Source organism: Theropithecus gelada, chromosome 9 (assembly GCF_003255815.1).
Source record: "Theropithecus gelada isolate Dixy chromosome 9, Tgel_1.0, whole genome shotgun sequence".
Taxonomy (NCBI): Eukaryota; Metazoa; Chordata; class Mammalia; order Primates; family Cercopithecidae; genus Theropithecus; species Theropithecus gelada.
Window position 1 is genome coordinate 123,680,493 of NC_037677.1, and position 18,799 is coordinate 123,699,291.

Sequence of the window (18,799 nt, forward strand, 5' to 3'; positions counted from 1 at the left end):
GACCCTGCAGGGAATGGTGTCTTCTCACAGACCATGTGGTCCAGGATGTCTTTGAGAAATTTCTCTTATCTCAGGCATGATGATAAGTGTGGTGGTAATAATGGCACTTCTTCACTGAGCATGCATTTACGTGCTAGGCACTATGTAATGAACAGGAAGATTCTCATTTAATTCTCACAGTGCCCTGCAGACAGATGAGAAACAGTTCAAGATCCCACAGCTAGCATGGCAGCACTTGTTTTGAGCCTGGATTTGGTTCCCGTGTATCCTGTCAGTCCCTTCTATAAGACACAGGCACATGATGCTGATGGCCATGGTCCACTTCAGAAGTCATCGAAAGGACTGAGCTGCTCCTAGATCCCTGTCCTGCTTAGGGAGACAGCTGTTCAGTGAAATAAGCACCTTTCTATTGTCTACCATGTTGTATCCATGGTCCAACTCTAGGATCTCCTTGCTGGAAGGGCCAGACCACAAGCTAGGTGCCCATTTCCTGAAGGGCTTGGGGTGCTCCAGCTTGGAAGAACCCATGTATTCTAAGGAACCCTGAGGAGTTCCTCAGGAAGAAGCCTTGCATGTTCTAAGAAGGGGGTGTGACAGCGAGGACCCATGCTTGGTCTTATCCAGAGCCACATTGATATCAAGCATTTGGCATAGGGGTCTAAGCAGTGTCCGGGAATGGAAGAGTTAGAGCAAACTGCCCGCCTCCAGAACCATCCTCCACAGCCCTGACCTTCCCAAACAGAAGCCTCAAAGTGGGAAGACGAGAGAGGTCTTAAACGGACTCCTCCCAATTCTACCATCTCTAAGATCTGTAAAGAAGTAAAAAAAAATCCTTGGAAGTTCTTTTGTAAAACGCAGCTGTCTTGGAAGGACTCTCAAAAAGATTCTGAATAAGCTATAATCATTTAATGAGTGATGACAACATCAAGATGTTTTCAAGAAGGGCCTTCGCCACTGAAAATTCGAGTTGTTTAGTGGGACCTTGTAATCTCCAGCCAGCCACGAGCCCCCCTCTCTGGAGTCAACAGAGCAGTGTGAGTGAAATGCTACCCTGTTTAGGATGCCTGCCCTTGCTCTTCCAATTTGCATCAAATGTAGATTTGTGCATTAACTTTTTAAAGTCATTGTTGTTGCTCTGCGATTTTAGATTAGAGGACGATCAAGGCAAAAAGTATCCCTGACAAAGTGGACAAAAACCGTAATCAGTGGACCTTCTAGAGTGGAAAAAGAGCAGAAAATAGTTCATAGATCTGTTTTGGGTAGGCTGGCTGTACCATTCCATTATATACCTTAGAGATTCCAGTCTTTATGTGTTACTCAGTTTTGCATAAATATAGTAGAAATTATGTAACTATGAATCAGCTTAAAAATTCTAAGTAATCACTGAAAATGAGTTTTTTAAAATTAAAGTGATTAAAAAGAACTCTGAAATTGATATACTTTACTTAATGATTTATTGTATGATGTTGTCAACAACAGTACTAGAAATGTGGCCTCTTTCCATCGGAATAAGTTATTAATTGGGAATGTGATTATGCCCTGACAGCTTCCCCCTATTTATGTAAGGAATAGAAAACTGGGGAACTTCACACTTAATTAGATAAGTTGGGATATGCAATATAAGGCTTTTATCTATATCTGTGGGATTTTACAAAAACTCGACTTTGCAGTCAGTTGTATATTGTTTGCTTTAGTTGATTATATTTGAAATGGGTGATTGGAATGCATCTCGTGCCTAGGATAATAATGTGCTATGATCCTAAGTATTACATCCTTAAGGAAAAACCGAAACAACTCCATTTGGCAGTTACAGAACTGTAGACCATGCGAATACTTAGCATATGCCCAGAGACAGAAGTGTTGCAATAGCCTTGCCACAGAACGAAAAGGTCATTTTATCTTTACTCTGATGTAGTCTGATGCGGTAGAAACATGGAGTGAAATACTTACTTTTATATTAAGTTAGACTTCAGGATTTATTTTAGCATTCCTTTTTGAGAAGCTTTCTAAGCCCTCAGCATTAAGCCGCATTTTTCCTCATCACGCACGGGTCTGAGCAGGTGACCACGGCTGGGATAGGTGCTCTTGTGTTTTGTGCAGGTGGGCTGGCCAGCCACTGGGTGTGTGCTTTTCCTAGAGTAAGAAGCACTCCAGGCTGAGATGAGAGCTGGTGAAATGAGTTACATTTCCGTCTCCTGTGATATGAGCTGCTGTTGCTTCTTTCAAATGATCAGATTTACATTCTGTTAATAGGTCCTTTAAAAATGTAATGGAGTGAGACGGACTTCTAAAGATTTTTCTGTGGCCTGGATACACACGAGGGGATTAGAAATTACTAATTCACTAAAATGAAAACGTGGGCTTCTTTTAAGGAAAAATTCCCTTTGAACATTGACAGAAGTGGGCTTAGGGAAGGGGAAGATGTTGCCTGGATTTTCCACTTAACTCTTGTGACCACTGGAGCATCCTGACTCCCTAGACACAAGTGATGGAAGTTATCTTGTTTCCACTCTAAACACTCTCTCAGGCGGACATTGACGGGATGCTGGAGGGTGTGTTTCATTGTGACAACAGCATCTTGGGTGGGGAATTTGCTATTGGTGAAAACCCGGTGCTTTCTCTAAGCCTGGGTGATTGATAAGGGTCTGACATGCTCCTTCATTTGGAAAATGGTATAATAGAATTGGTTTCCCAGTGAATAGTGCCTTTTTCCCAAGACTATAACCAAATATTTTCACAAAGATGTTATATCTCCATGCATGAGCATTCATTTTGAGATGTCCATTGGAATAGAGTTTAAGTATGAATGTGTTTTAAAAATGATTTTAAAATCATTTGCAAAAAAAAAATGTGTTTCAAATAGACAGTGTCTGGCTTTTGTATATAATCATCATAAAAAATGTCTATAATTGTGCTGTTTGCTAATAAACCTGCCTGCTTTCAGAAAATCATCCTAAAATGTATGTGTGCAACAATGGTTTTATAAGTTCATTTTTCTTTGGGGCAGCTACAGCAATTTTAGGTTTCTTTTTATATTCCTGTGACCCTGGTATTTTTTCAAGGTTGGTTACCAGCTATGGGTTTACTGCAGAAGAAGTAAAAACCACATGATTGAATGGGCAAAATATGCTCTGCAGTCCTTACATATTCATACCAAACTACAAAGGTATTTGCAAAACCAGACTGCCTTAAGTTAATTTTTGCACAACTTAAAATGACCTTGTCATTGACCAGAATGTATAGGATCCCCTGTAGCATGATGACTTTATGCCAGTTCATGAAACGGATGTTCTTTCTGATCTTTGCACCACAGAGTTGTTTACTTTCAGTAAATAAAGTGGCTGCACATGCAGCGCATGCAAATATGCTAGTGGTAGAGTTTCTATAGATCAAAGACGACGTGCTGGTGTGGGAAGCAGCTGCTCTGATCTTTTTTTTTTTTTTTTTTTTTTTTGAGACGGAGTCTTGCTCTGTCGCCCAGGCTGGAGTGCAGTGGGGCAATCTCGGCTCACTGCAAGCTCCGCCTCCCGGGTTCACGCCATTCTCCTGCCTCAGCCTCCCGAGTAGCTGGGACTACAGGCGCCCGCCACTGCGCCCGGCTCATTTTTTCTATTTTTAGTAGAGACGGGGTTTCACCATGGTCTCGATCTCCTGACCTTGTGATCCGCCCGCCTCGGCCTCCCAAAGTGCTGGGATTATAGGCGTGAGCCACCGCGCCCGGCCTAGCTGCTCTGATCTTTAGGTGACACTGCTCCAGCAAAACTGCCCTGATTCGTAATTACATCAACTTTCACCTGCTGATACAAATGCTCCCAAGGAATGGGTCCACCAGTGACAGGTTTTCTAAACAGGCCATGGTGTTACTAACGTCATGACATAGAGAAGTTCATGCCTCTTTCTTGCTTCCTTTTCTTGCTGTCTTCTAGGAAAGGCCATGATTTGATGGTCTGTCTTCACAGTTTTAATTAACGGTTGTGTATCTTGGTTCTGATATGCCCGTGTGGTCTCCCAGGAAAACAGTGTTGCAAGTCATCCTCCTTGTGACTGTAGGTTGGACTTGGTCTGCCTGAGGCTGGGCCATGACTGTGACACCATTTACACCCAATAGTCCAGCCACATCTCAGTTCTCTGTGGCTATAGATAAGTAACTGCCTCTCAGGGTACATGGGAAACGCTGCCAACTACCTAAGTTGTTTCCAAGGTAGCAAGGTTTTCCCATGCTTTGAGCCTCTCCCCATTTATCTTCTGCTGGCGGGTCAGAGATCGAAGGAGCAGATGCAGGACTACAGGATTTCTGCTTCTTGGAAGTGAGTTGCACACTTGTAGAGTGACTGGTGGGCACCTGAGTAGTAGGCACCCTTCATTGTATCTGGGTGTCTGTAGAACAGGACCTTTGAGGCAGCACCAATAGTTGGCTCAGAAATGATTATAGAATGGGACAGACCCCTCCCTCTGCCTGCTCTGGGCTGTGCATTGGGCCTTCCTTCCCTTTCTGCATGTGTCAGAAAAGGAACCCCCTTCTTCTCCCTGAAGAACATGCGATGGTAGCAGGAGCCTCGAGTCTCAGTCTACAATGCCCTCTCCCTTGCACATGGACTCCGTGGTTGCAGATACTGGGAAAAAGGGTCGTGGCCTCTCCTCTCCTAGGCCGTCCAGGTGAGGCAAGCGCCAGCCCACATGTGCAGATGGGTTAGTATTAGGCTAGTGTCAGCAGGAGAGGCAGGCGCTCAGGCTATCTCCCACTAGGGAGGGGAAGAAGAAAGGAAGAAGGCGCTGGTCCCTTGAGGCTGGGGATGTGCACGATGGAAGATCTAGAGAGGAGCTACCTTCCCTGGGCCATGGAGGCAAGATTTACATGCCACAGCTTACTCTGACAACACTCAATGTATTTAGCCGTCTCTTCTGAGGTTATTTAAAAATTAAACCTCAGACACCTCCTGCTGTGAGCCTGTGTGCATTCTAAAATGCCACCATGTCTTCCGGTGGCCAAACTCCATGCCAGGGTGCATGGGGGGGCATGGGTCAGTCCCTCCCCTCCCCAGGCCAGGCCAGCTCTGGCTGGTGGGTCAGGCCCAGCCTGTACGATGCTCTTGTCTTCTGCAGACCGATGAAATGCCTATCAGCCCAAACGTTCTTCCTTTATTATTCTTTTCTTAGATTACTTTTATGTTCCCCAATTTTTGAGGCCATGAAATAAGTTTAATAGCCACATAAAACATCTTTGATTTTTTTATTTAAAAATTAATAAAGAACTTAATGACAAGTATAATAATTTAATCTCTATATGCAATGCCATGTGTACATCTACATAAGGGAACCCTGTGCGTTTTACCTTGCTTTTGTATCAGAGTTTTTACTTGAATCTTTCCAAGAGAAGAATCACCATCTGTTAGTGACGAGTTGCAATTAAACTATGAAATGATTTTGACAATAGTTTTTTCCGTTTTAAACATACTTTAATTTTTAGGGAGGAATTAGTTTGTCTTCAGAAGTTCCTTTTTGACTCTGAACATTTTAATTTTTTTTTTCTTTTTGGTCTAGACTGGTGTGAAACAGTGACATTATTTTGTGTACTAGGATGTCCTCTTGTTTAGACAGATTTGTATTACTGATTAGAAAAATGCTAATACCCTTATTTCAATTTACTGAGATAGCTGGGATTCTTAAAACATAAGGACAGAGAACTTGTTGGAAACATTTTTATAACTTTAGTTAAAAACAGTATAAAAAACATGAAACCCATTTTTAAATGTTTACATGAAACAGTTACACTTCCTTCATGTTATAGGATCAACTTCCTCATTGTTCTTGCACAAAAATATTTCTCATTTCCTTTTACTGATATTTAGGGATTCGAACCTCATATAGTGTTTCCGCAAAAGATGTGTGTGTGCACATGTGTGTTTTAAATTAAAGCATACAACTGCGGTATTGTTTGAGTGGCCCCCAAAGAATGTTTACACGATATACTCTTCATTTTTTTTTTTTTTTTTTTTTGAGACGGAGTCTCACTCTGTCGCCCAGGCTGGAGTGCAGTGGCGCGATCTCAGCTCACTGCAAGCTCCGCCTCCCGGGTTCCCGCTATTCTCCTGCCTCAGCCTCCCGAGTAGCTGGGACTACAGGCGCCCACAACCGCGCCCGGCTAATTTTTTGTATTTTTAGTAGAGACGGGGTTTCACCGTGGTCTTTCAAGGTCCGATCTGATTACTGATCACTAGGTCCTTGTAGAATCAAAACACTTAGAACTAAAACAGATTTGCTATTGAGTCAGGAGGAAAATACATGGCAAGAAGTAGCTCCAATCTGATAAAAGCAGGTGCGATCCTTTTACCAAGGTCAGCCACTGTGTGTCTGGCGTCTAATCAATGAGGTGTGCATGTCAGACTCTGCTAGATGTGAAACTGCTGGACTGAAACTTCAAGACTAGGTTTTCCTGTATGCTCACACACTATTCAAAATTTAAGTTGTACCAAAAAAAGGCAAAGTAAGATCCCTACTTCCTATTGTGAAAATCAAAAAAATTGATAGACAAAGGCATTAATAGACTAGGGGATTTGATTTCTATAAAAAGATACTTGCAAGGTGCAAAGAAATGAGTGAAAAAATAAAGGAACTAAGATTTACATTGCAATGTGTAATCAAGAGAGAACTCTAAGTGTTACTGTTGATTTAAAAAATATCTAAAAACATTTGATTCACAGCTTTCCCCTAAGTATGTTGTTTAGTACAACTTACTAATAGGTTAAATGTAGGCGACGTTGTCCCTTGGTAGCAGCTAAACTAAACACGCTATTTCTCTTTGAGATGGTCAGGTGTTCCACCGTTAATACAAAGCATAACGAATTGTATATCATGTCTGGCTGCACTTACCATGGCTAACAGTTTCTCAAAGGATTGATCCACAAAAACACTGTCTGCCATGGCACAGAATGCCTGTGATTCATTGGTGGTTGGATTATCCATCGTGTATCTCTATGTGTGTTCTCAGATTCTTGCCAGAATGTATCAATCGGCCTTTGGGTACCAAAAGATTAAAAATGAGATCTAAGAAAGCTTAGTGTCTGATAGCTCTGACCCTGTCTACTTGTAGCGATTAAAGGCATATCCTGACTTTGGGGGGACTCCTGGCTGCTGGCCATTTGGAAAATGAGCAGTAAACATGTCGTAAGTCTGGAGATGAAGAGGATGCTGACTTTGAGGTGTCAATGTGACACTGAGATGTGGTCACTTGGCTTAGCGCTATAGCACATGAAGGCAAATATACATATAGTCACATTTTAGAGATTATTCATGGTCTCCGACCACTTGAAAAAATTGTGCTTTCTCCGGAATTTGATGTGCTGAAAATTGCACTCGCCCCCTGCTTATTTGCAAAGTGAAACATAAAAATGAAGTCCTTCGCAAACATAAGGCTTGCTTTTTCTTCTCATTATTAAAAAGAAAATCAAGGCTTGAAAATAATTATGAGTTATAGCTGTGTACAGGGTGACAACCTGCCATCTTGCAGGTCGATAATGTATTACTTGCAGATCGGGGGTGGGGGGAAAATTTTTACTTATCATCTTTGACTATGTAAGTTTCATTTCAGATTTCACATCCCACATCAGTGAACTGCAAAGAACAGCTGGCAAGGAGTGACACGGAATACCTTGATTCTGTTAATTATCTGTTGGTACAAAGGCGTTTTTGGTACGCAGGGCGAGAAGTGGGAGGTGCCTGAATGGGCACCACAGTTCCCTCGATCCTATTCATTTTGGAAAAGTGTTGACTTAAACTCCAGTGGGTTCTAAAGACGGCCTCGAGACTCCAGACACCGTGAGTGTTAAAGGAACCAGAGTTTCCATCTTCCGTGCTTTTTAGATTCAGTTTTGGATTTTTGCTTGGGAGTTGAGGAGTAAGTCTCCTGAGAGTAAGGCGAAGGTATGACCTGAGTTTCCTCAATAGGGTGGAGTTTTCTCAGAACTGGCTGGAGTTTGTCTTCTTGCTGCTTAAAATCCAGCTCCACACTAGAAAAGAGAGAGAGTGAAGAATTTAGCATTTGATCTTTTCCATATGAAGATCCCTCTTAGTGACAGCAAAATTTGGGCATGGTCAGTGTTTGTTTATAATGTAATTTTATGGTTTAATAACAGCAAGTCGATACACTATGTTTCAGCTGTGTGCTGCCGTGAAGTATTTCAAGTAGGCTCACTTCCTTTGGAAAATAACTTACTTGCTTCTCTCAGTGAATCTTTAACATTGTGTTACCGTGCACAGTTGGTGTATGTATTTGTGGAAATGAAAAATGTGAAATATGAATCACCCCATTGTTTGTCCACAGTCTGTTCACCTAGGCTTCATGGAGTAAAACAGAAAACCAAAAGTATGAGTGGGCGGGGGTCACCTTCGTATATCTATACCAAGTGCACGCAAGGTCTGTTCCTGTGCAGTGTGTCACAAGATCAGAGAAATAGATTTCTCTGATCCTCCCACCTAAAACAATTCTGAAAGGAAATGACCTTGGCTGACATTCTCCTTGGCAAAAGCTTATCTGTCTGAAAATCTCATAAGGGCCATAGTGCCCATCGCTGGGGAGAACAGTGTGTTCATGGAGTCAACACCATTGAACGGTACTCTGTCATTACTAACCACAGTTTATTTGGGAGAAGTGTGGGGTGTGTTCAGTAAAGACAACACAAAAGTAAAATCACATCACTCAAGTCACGGCGTGCAAGCACAGAGCCAATGTGGAAGTACATTTGCCAGCAGTGATAATGTTTGTGTTAGAAGATGGTGTGAAAGATGATTTTTGAACTATGTTATTTCTTACAGCATTTCTCCGAAAATTGCTGTCAGCTTGTCTAGAGCCCTCTCTTTTCTCCATGTCTTTGCAAAGGACTACATTTGATCTTCTAACTTTGAGTCTTAACAGGTCCCCTTGGCAATTAGGATAGGACCCCCGGTCCCTGCATCGTTTTTCTGTGATGATCCCTGCATTGAGGAGCTTTGCTTCCCTCTCCGCTCGCCCTGTCCCTCCTTGGGACCTCTGTGGTCTGGGCCAGGCCTTGGGAGGATTCTGTTCTGTCCTCCTTCCATGTCTGGTCTGGATGCCAGACTAAATGTCAGTAGATTTCAGTAAAGGCTCAGCGTTGATGATAATGCATGAGCTCATAACATTTTATAACCAGTGGAACCATAAACCATTTATAAACATGAAATCCTATTGATTTAGAGAACCATTAATCCTAGACAAATTTTGACATTTGGGAAAGACAGAAACAGCCAAGCTATATTATCTGGAGTTTTAAAACAAGTTCAAGACCCATCTAATGGGCCATTTCACGTTTTAAATCCACTGTTCCATTTTTTCTCATTGTCAAAGACTCTAATATTACTCAAAAAATTTAAAAAAAAATTGTCAGAGAAGTTTTTGGCTAGTAACCTCCTGCTCCCAAAACAAGTTATCCTTTTCCCTTTTTTCAAAGAGCCTCTTTGAGTTATGCTCTAATTTATAGGAAGTAGAATAAAATCTCATGAATTGAAGTCTTGCTAATCCAGACTATGTGATGATGGAGGCGTAGTCCCTCTTAAGGACAATTGTGGAAAGTGTAATCTAAGGCTATACTGCATTAATGAAATTCGGGCCTCAGTTCTGTGATGTGGTGCATTAGAAGGACATAGGATTTCCGCCCTGCCTCTTCCACCTGATGCTGGTTTGGGAGTTGGGGGCTCGTTAAGCTTCAATTCATTCACTTCAAGGAGAGATAAGAGTTCCTTCCCTGGCTATCGTAATTGCTGAATTGTGGTAACAGTCTCTCCCCACCAAAGAATGCCCGTGGACAAGCCTCCTAAACTATAAGATGCAATTTAAATATTATTGTACCATTATTATCTGTTGATCACTAATCTTATAATGGAAACAAGAGCTAAGTAATAAAGGTATCTATTGGGGATCTCTTCAACTTGGACATTTAACAAGGAAAACAGGAGCCTGTCAATCGAACCTGTGAATATATGGTATGTTAGGTACAGGAGCGTAATTTTACCAAGTGCTTCGGTAATATCAAAGGTGTGTTCTCCAGATCGTAACCCTTTCGACAGCCCCAGGTTGGTTTTGGGTTATTAAAACGAGAGAAGGTGCTAGCATCTCCTAGGCTAACAATACAATTCTGGCTACCTGTAATTATTGAATTCCCATTGAGCAACTACATTGGGAATCCTGTTATTAACCAATTTATCACACCAAGGAACCATGTAATCACAGAATAATCTAATCTGAGTTCTTGTTAACAGAATGACTCGATTATCTGTCGAGTTGATTCCTGTTTGCACTCCCCATTACGCTGCCCTGGGAATCTGCCACCAGAGGCAGGTTCCTTGGTAGAGGGCACTTGTGAGTCTGTGAGGGCCCACTTGGAAACGCCCACAGTGGTGGCCAGCGAGTTGACCCTGAGGTCCGCCCCCCAGCCCATCTCCCCATCTGTCACATGTGAGTTGCAGTGGATTTGTGTGTGGGATGATGCCGGTGCAGAGGTGTGCAGAGGTGTGAAGGAATAATGTGCGTTGTTCTGGACACTGCTTCCTGCTCAAAGACTTTTCTTGGGGAACCACACCAAGTCTCTAAGTTGAGTTTGACACACCGAGTCTCTAGGTTGAGTCCGAAGCAGAAACCTGACTGGAGGGGACAGCATCAGAAAGTTAACAGTCTGGCCAACTCTGGCTCACATCGAACAAAGGTCCCTTTAGTCTTAACAGCTAAATGGATCAAAAGGCAGCAACACTTGCTCTTCTGGTCAGAGTAGTGGACTTGGAGAAAAGCTGCTGCTAGATGTTCCAGGGCACTGGGACTGCCCTGCACATAGACCTCCCTCTGTATTTGAGCCAGCGGCTTGTCCAGATGGTGCCTGGGGGCCTGCCTGGTGGAGGGCGCGTGACTCTTGCTTCAGCTTTCCCTTCCTGCTGCCTGGCAGACCGGTGGTAGGAGGGTTGGTTGCCCTACTTGGGGCCACATCTTTGTCCACTGCTGCCTGCTTCATGGTTATCACTTTCTCCCCACCTGAAATGCCTTTCTGGGCTCTTGGCATGGCTAGCACTCCTTGGCCCACTGTTTCTCAGGTCCACATAACCTCCTTGTTGTCTGACCACCTTCTGAAAGGTTGCCCAATCCATCCTTCCTTATTTGTTTTTGCGCTAACCACATAATTATGTGTTCCCATATTACTTGCCTTCATCTTCCTAAATGCATCTTCTCGAATGCAGGCACCATAACCAGGGGATGCCATGCCGTCATCCTCTTTCTGTTCCCAGCAACTGCAGCAGGGGCTGGGTCCTGGCAGTTGCCTAAGTAATATTGCTAGAATTAATGAATGAGAACAGAGTCTTAAAAGGCAAATTCTGGCCAGGCACGGTGGCTCACGCCTGTAATCCTGGCGCTTTGGGAGGCCGAGGGAGGCGGGTCACTTTGGATCAGGAGTTCGAGACCAGCCTGGCTGACATAGTGAAACCCCATCTCTACTAAAAATACAAAATTTAGCTGGATGTAATGGTGCATGTCTGGAATCCCAGCTACTCGGGAGGCAGAGGTTGCCTCCACACTGGGCAACAAAGTGAGACTCTGTCTTGAAGAAAAAAAAAAAAAAAGGCAAATTCTACCTCACTTTTAGTCCCAGTTGCCCAGGACTGCTTTATTTTGGCCAAAAATTACGTTGCGTTCTCCCACAATGAGACACCTTCCTTGCCACAAACAAATAGAGCTCTGCCTGGAGGCAGCGTCAGGACCACTCCAGATGGAGTCTGTGGCCTGGTTCCATTCTGTCAGAACTTATCGAAGATCCTGAAACAGTTTCTGCAAGACACACTCCAGGATCTTTTTGGAGCCTGGCTCCCATGCCACGGTCCCCTCCTTCCCGTCTTCTAGGATTCTACAGTAAGATCTTGGATAGGATGGGTGCGGCCAGCGGGGTCTGCTTGTGAGTGACCAGCTGCCACTGTCACTGTGCTAAGGGGGAGCCTGAGTGTCACTTTATCCCCTTTTCACTTTTCTGTGGATAGAAGGTGGAGGTCTAGCCCGATGTTTTCTGGGCGATGTTTGTTCTGAGCACCATCATGGTCCCAGGTCTCCAGACATGCTGTGTGGACCTGCTTTCCCAGGGCGGCTCCAGCGCAGGGGCTCATTCTGTAGCCACACAGGCACATGGGAAGCCTGGGCTCCAAACCTTGTTGTGGTTTCTCAGGACTCTGGCTGTGGCTTTGCACAGCCCCCCTGAAACCCCCCAGGCCTCTCTCCAGCAGCTCAGGAGGCCAGAAGCCGAGGGTGGTGCTGCTGCCTCCTGCTGGAGGGATCTGGTGTTGGTCATGCATGGGCGGGGGAGTGTCCCTGTCATGAGGAATTCTTACTCCTGGGGAGAAGCGGCAACCTGCAAAGAGTCCTGATTCTTGAGATTCAAAGCATGAGTCTGAAGCAGCTGGAGCCAGGCCAGCCTTACCTGTGCGGGGTGTTCTGTCCTACAAACACCTCAAACACAGGCTGCAGAGTTCGCTGGGTGAGAAGGGAAGATCCCTGGACGGCTGGGGATGTTGACAAGACACGAATCCCTGGGGACTGTAGGGATTTACCTTTGTAGCCCTCTCCCTGCCTGCACCTCCATTCTCCCTCCAGATAAGGGAATCATCCACCCAAACACTCGGTGGCCTGGGGCTGTGTCGCCCTCGCTGTGCTCTTGGCAACGCCCTGTGATGCATGATTAAAGCAACTGAGAGATTTAATTTCTTGGTTGGTCTTTCCCTTTTCAAAATGAAAGTTTTAAGTGTGGGAACTTTCTTACAACATGATTATTCTGTACATTTCCAAAGAAAGAAGAATCTGCCCTACATCTCAGGCTGCTCTCCAGCCTGCACCCAAGCTTTATTTTCTTCCCAGAGACTGTGCTAGGCTTTGTAGTAACACTTCTCCCCGCTGCCGCATGCGATTTTGCAGAGCGGCATCCTTCTTGCTTCTCTCTCCAGCTTATTCTCTGTTTGTCTCATGCTCCTATAAATACTCAGGCCCTGCCACAGTTTCTTTAGCAAGCTGTCACTGAATCCTCAAGATAATTTAAGAGGAACACGTTTTTAAAGTTGCCTTCTCCAGTCGCCTGTGTGTATCAGTTAAGAGTTAAAAGCAGGACAGTCTGGTGCCCTGGAGCTTGCTTGTTTTCTGGAAGGGAAGAAAACCCTTAGTCTTTGGGGTCTCCAGCCTCGACAGGGCCGTGTGGCTCGGTGGCCAGCAGGTCAGAGGCCTCTGCCTTTCATTCTCTTTGAATTAGATCTCGGAGTCTCCCCAGTACTAACTGTGGCTCTGCGCTGACTCACGCTCTGCCTCTGTGGCTAAATCACCTCACCTTGGGGACCTGAGTGTGCTTGGCTGTGAAGTGATGGCCGAGATGTGCTCCCACTTCACACAGGGGTCTCCTGGAACAAGGCCGAGGCCCAGGAGGGCAGGCGAACTGGGATATGGGCTGGCTTTTATTGTGTAGCTTTGGATAGGACCAGCCATGTCCCCAAAGCACAACCATTTATGTCAACTGACGTTGGTGCCAACTTGGCCAGTTTTATGTGAGCGCCATGGGCAACACCAGCATTGTCCAGAGGAAGCTGAAAGTTGGGGTCCCAATCCCAGGTTTCACTTTCCCCCTTGTATGAGAGGTGAATTTAGGCAAGTCCTTTCTGGGCCTTGGTTTATGGATGTGACCCTGGCCCCCTCTCCAGGCTATATAAGAACCAGGACCCCAAATATTTGTTGTTCTCTTCTGAACACATCTCCGTGTGCATATCTAAAGGGCCCTGGAAAGCCAGCATGTCCAGAACCAGATCTTTCCCCCTGCCTGCATCTCTGTCCTTCCAGACTCAGCCTGCAGCCCCCATTCACTGCCCCGGACGACTGCAGACCCTGGAATCTAGCTCGACTTGCTCCTCCTGCCTCTGCATCCCTGGGTCGAGTGGATTTACCCTCAAAACACCCTTTCCACCCACCTTCCGCTGCTCTAGTCCAGAACTCCAGCAGTTTTCTCCTTGGCCATCGGAACAGCTTAGTCTCCCTCAGTCTGTATTCTCTCCCACTCCAGTTACCAGAGTCACCTTAGGAAGACTGGCAAACTCCTTCTCAAATCCCTGCTTACCCTTGAAAACCTAGGTGACACATCACCCCTTCTTTCTGTGGATTTTCTAGAATAACGAAGTCCACCCTCCTTCCTCCCTCATCCACACACCTCCGGGATGAGTTACCGCTCTGGCAGCATTGTCTCCAGGTTTCTACAAGAGCCTGTCTGCTGTGGGATCACAGCTGTTTTCCCCAGGTCTGGGAAGTCAGAGGGATGGACCATGTTTAAATTCATCTTTTGTCCGCAGTGTATTGAACGCAGTGCCGGCTCCGAACCTGCTCTATTTGTTTGTTGAATTGCAATAAACTGATGAACTGAACCAAATCCCCTCACTTCTAATCTCAGCAAAGTGCTGCTGCCCTATTTTCTGTTTTCATTTAAAATATATACATTTGTATAATTCTATTTATTCTGTCTGTATACTTTGTTATATACTATTCCTATATTATGTACCTATATTATATATATTATGCATGGATCTCATCCTAATAGTTTAAAATATCAGTGATTTGTAGTTACTAGCTTTTCAACACTTCAAACATAGAAATGATTCACTGTAACTTCGTATCCTTCCTTTACCACTATTTTACATAGTAGGTGCCTCAATCAATGTTTATGGTATCACTGTAGGGCTTAAAATATCAGAATAAATGGCTCATCCATGATATTGACACTCAAACTATAAGATCTGTCCCCTTTTCCTGGTATGCTATGAACAAGCAATTATGATTATAGTTTTTTTAAAAGAGCATTAGCCAGATACCCTAGCCATATATTTTACTACAAAGGATCCAAAGTGATAGACGATGAGCTGAGCTTTCTGAATGCATCTTGGATGTTTTCCCTGACCATACTGGAGGCCTTGCTTGACTGAAGCTCATCCTAGGTGCCCACCCTACCTGCGGCACTCTCTGCAGTGCACCTGTGGCTCTGGGGCCTAAGCCTCATCTAGGTGCCTGGGTCTGAGGGCAGGTCAGATGCACAGGGGTTGGAGAACCTGGCATCCCATAGATAGTGTCACCGAGGAGCAGAGGCAGACCCAAGTCATTTGGAAAGCCTCTGCCCATCGTAAGTTCTCCACGAGGAAAGTCACCCCATGACTAACAGCACTGCCATGTGTCTAGGAAGCATATCTTATGCCATCCCCCTAGGAAGCCAGGAAGATGGGTTGTGATAATCCGAGGGGTCAGTCCCTTCTTAGACGTAGCCTGCAGTACACTGCTGTTCCTGACCTCAGTGAAGAGCAGCCAGTTTTCCGACTTTTGTCAGAAACTGTGTTATAACTGCCTTGAAAAGGCAGGGCTGTTGTCCTCCTGTTCTAAGCTGGTTGCTGTGAGTCCCTCATGGCCAACCCAACCCTGAGTGGGCTCCCATGACCAGGACCATCACCTTGCCTGCCCATCTCCTTTCGAAGATGGGAGTGCGTCTGTCTAGAGAGACGGGTGACGTCCCGGGCTCCCAGTGTTGGAGGGAAGGCTACAAAGCCACCCTGCCTCCCTGGGCCACCAGCCTGGAACCCTTGTTCTTAGATGTGGTCAGGAGCTCCCATTCCATCCTGAAACCCACTGAGAGCGTCACCTCCACTAAATGCAGCAGTGATAGTTCTCATCACACACGGAAACCATTGGCTGCTTGTGTGTGTCGTCTGGTGTCACCAGTGACCGTTCTAAACGTCAGCCTGCGCATTCCTGCAGGAGGTCCCTTCTCAAACAGGTTCTTTCAAGACGCCTCTCTGAGGAAGAGCCTGCCCCGGGGATCCCGCACCGCTGAATTCCCTAGTCACTCTATTCCCCATGGAATTTCCTATGACCTAGCCTGGGACATCGTGACCAGGACTGCATCCTGTATTGAGCCCCAGAAAAATCTCCATACTCCTCTAAAACTGAATTATCTTTATCTTCCCATGCAACTGACAGCGCAGCCCCCTCATGCTATTTTGGACATTGGTAAATGCCTCCTTAACTTTGACCTTGGGGTATAACCAAAGGCTGCGACTATCAGTATAATTAGCCTTTCTCTGCTAATAAATTTTAACGAATTGTTCCACAAATAATATGTTGAGATGGCTAATCAGTTTTCAGTTTTACGGCTGTAACGAGTTTTATAGCATCTAAATAAGAGAATTAAGGTGTTATTAAACATTAGTAAAAATGACTAAACCTAAATCCATACATATGCGAGGGATATAAATAATATATTTTTAGATTTCAAATAGAAAAGAAAAAACTTGGATTATTAGCTTTGGGAATTTTCAAGAAGAATTTTGAGGTCTGTCAAAATCATTCTTTTTTCGTGACTTCATTAAACAAAAATATTTCCTTACCCAGAATAACATTGTGTAAGGTGTCATTCAGGGATTCCTTTCATCATCTTCCCACCCTGTCACTCACGGTAAATACTAGAAATGGAGCGCTAAACATTAGGCAAAAGGGAAACTCCACCCACCTCAGTTCATGCTGCTAAAGAACTTAATATGCACAAGTGGTGGTCTCTGAAGCAGGGCTGGAAAGGGCACTTCCATAAAGAGATAATCGCTGAATGACAAAGGCTGCAGAGACTCCACTCCAAGTGGGCTCCGGACAGGCTGGAATTGGCACGGATTCTGCATACAAATGCAATTACCACTCGTAACAATAGGACTTCATTAGTCAGGAGGCGCCCGGTTCTGCCGGCTGTCTTGATCGTGCACTACCCTGACCAGCTTGCTTTTTGCAATACACTCAGAATCAGTGAAGTGCCAGTGTGCGTGATTTTATCTAGAACTCTTTGCACCCTCTGTTTTGTGGTCTTATTGGTGTTGCAATAAATTACCAAGGATGATGTGAGAAAATGCAGCCCATCACTTCTGTGAATTCTTCATTTAATCTCATAATACTAGATATTTTCCTCATCTTTCCTGAAATCCTCCAGTCATTTGGGGAAGGCACTTGCCCTCTTTGGGAGCTTCCTGCTTGAGAAGCTGTCAAAAATTGTGATGGACTGGGATGTTCTCCAGCTGCTGTAAGGGGGCGTGTTCACGGGTCGTGAGGTTTCCCGTCCATCCTTGGGGATGCGCTGGCTGTTTCTCCTCCTACTTCCTGCCAGTTGTTCCTAACTCTGTAGCCTGGAGGGCTCTAGAGAGACCATCCAAATCCTCCCTAACCTGGCCTCCCTCCACGATTATCTTTTCTTTGGAGTCTGCTTTGCCAGGTCGGGCACCCTGGCTTCCTTAACCTCCTCCTCACCTGCCTTTTACGTCCTGCACCTGTGGTTCCCACCTTCAGTACAGAGGGCTTCCTCTCACCACAGCTCTGTCCTGACCCTCATCCCAGGGTCCCAGGGCAAGGGGCATGCATGGAGTTGTCTGCAGCAGCTTCACACTCCTCCCAGTCTCCCAGTGCCTGGTGCAGAGCTTGTCTCTTAGGAGGTCCCTTGAAAAACGCCTGTTCAATTAATGCCCATTAGGACCCCAAATGGAAAGGGCTAAGACATTTTTATCAAAGTGGTTATTTAAAATTCCACCTGTCCTTGGCCAGGCGTGGTGGCTCATGCCTGTAATCCCAGCACTTTGGGAAGTTGAGGCGGGTGGATCACGAGGTCAGGAGTTTGAGAACAGCCTGGCCAATATGGTGAAACCCCATCTCTACTAAAAATACAAAAATTAGCCAGGCATGGTGGTGCACGCACGTAGTCCCAGCTGCTCGGGAGGCTGAGGCAGAAGAATTGCTTCCACCCAGGAGGCGGAGGTTGCAGTGAGCTGAGATTGCACCACTGCACTCCGGCCTGGGCAACAGAGCGAGACCCTGTCTCAAAAAAAAAAAAAAGAAAAAAAAAATTCCACCTGTCCTTGACCATCATATCAAATGGTGAAAGCATGGCATACACAGCAAGGCATTTCACAAGCTCCTCCTCTCTGTGGTGTCAGACGAGTGGCATGGAGCCTTATGGCATTCCCAACCAGTCAGGTTCCAAGCCCACTCATTGATCCACTGCAGAATTATTAGTGTCCCTCGAGGCCACTTTTTGTGGTGGCTGTGATGATCCAGAAATGAAGCAGGCACGGCGTGCTCCAGGAGGATGTGGTCACTCAGGGCTTGGAACTAATGGTAGGAATTCTACCATTTTACAAGAAGATTCTAAATTCTGGGAAAGATGCTGTTTAATGAATCTGAGTCAGAATTCCTGTTATCTTTTAAATATTGCTTGCATCTCCAAAAGCCTTTGGATTGCAGTTGGTCCATGTTATTTTCATGAAAATGTACAAATTAGAATTCAGGCCATTTTGTTGCAGTACTATTTTACAAATTAACCATTTCAGCAAAGGAGAGAATGGCTGGTTTGCAATGATATGTGTCATTGTTCCTTTCTGAAACCACATCTGAACAAAAGGTGAATCATCAGTGGTGTGACTCATCAGATTAGTCTGACAAAAGAATTACCAAAATAGGGCTGGAGAGAAGAAATTTCAACTGCTTATGAGCAAAGATTATATTAGTAATTTATCCATAAAACATTTTCTGAAATAATTACAGCATATTTTGACAAGCAATATGGAAGATAAGCCAGAAAAGTTTTACTAAAGAAAACGGAAGCCGGAATCTCTTTTAATCTTCTTTCATGCTGAGATGGTTTTAATTAGAGTAGCACAATTGGTCTAGATCACAACCGAAGGGACGCCTGTCATCTTAGAAAACAATGCAGCT

At 44.8% G+C, this 18,799-nt stretch overlaps 2 protein-coding genes across 3 annotated transcripts in view; one reads left to right on the top strand and one right to left on the bottom strand.

The window, feature by feature from the left end:
- Nucleotides 1-18,799, top strand: part of DOCK1 (dedicator of cytokinesis 1) — a 540,207-nt gene that overhangs the window by 220,834 nt on the left and 300,574 nt on the right. The window lies entirely within an intron of this gene.
- Nucleotides 7,741-18,799, bottom strand: part of INSYN2 (inhibitory synaptic factor 2A) — a 38,547-nt gene continuing 27,488 nt past the window's right edge. The window contains exon 3 of the mRNA XM_025396233.1: nucleotides 7,741-8,006. Within this exon, the coding sequence (XP_025252018.1) occupies nucleotides 7,823-8,006 (184 nt within the window). The 3' untranslated portion in view covers nucleotides 7,741-7,822. The remainder of the gene's footprint in view (nucleotides 8,007-18,799) is intronic.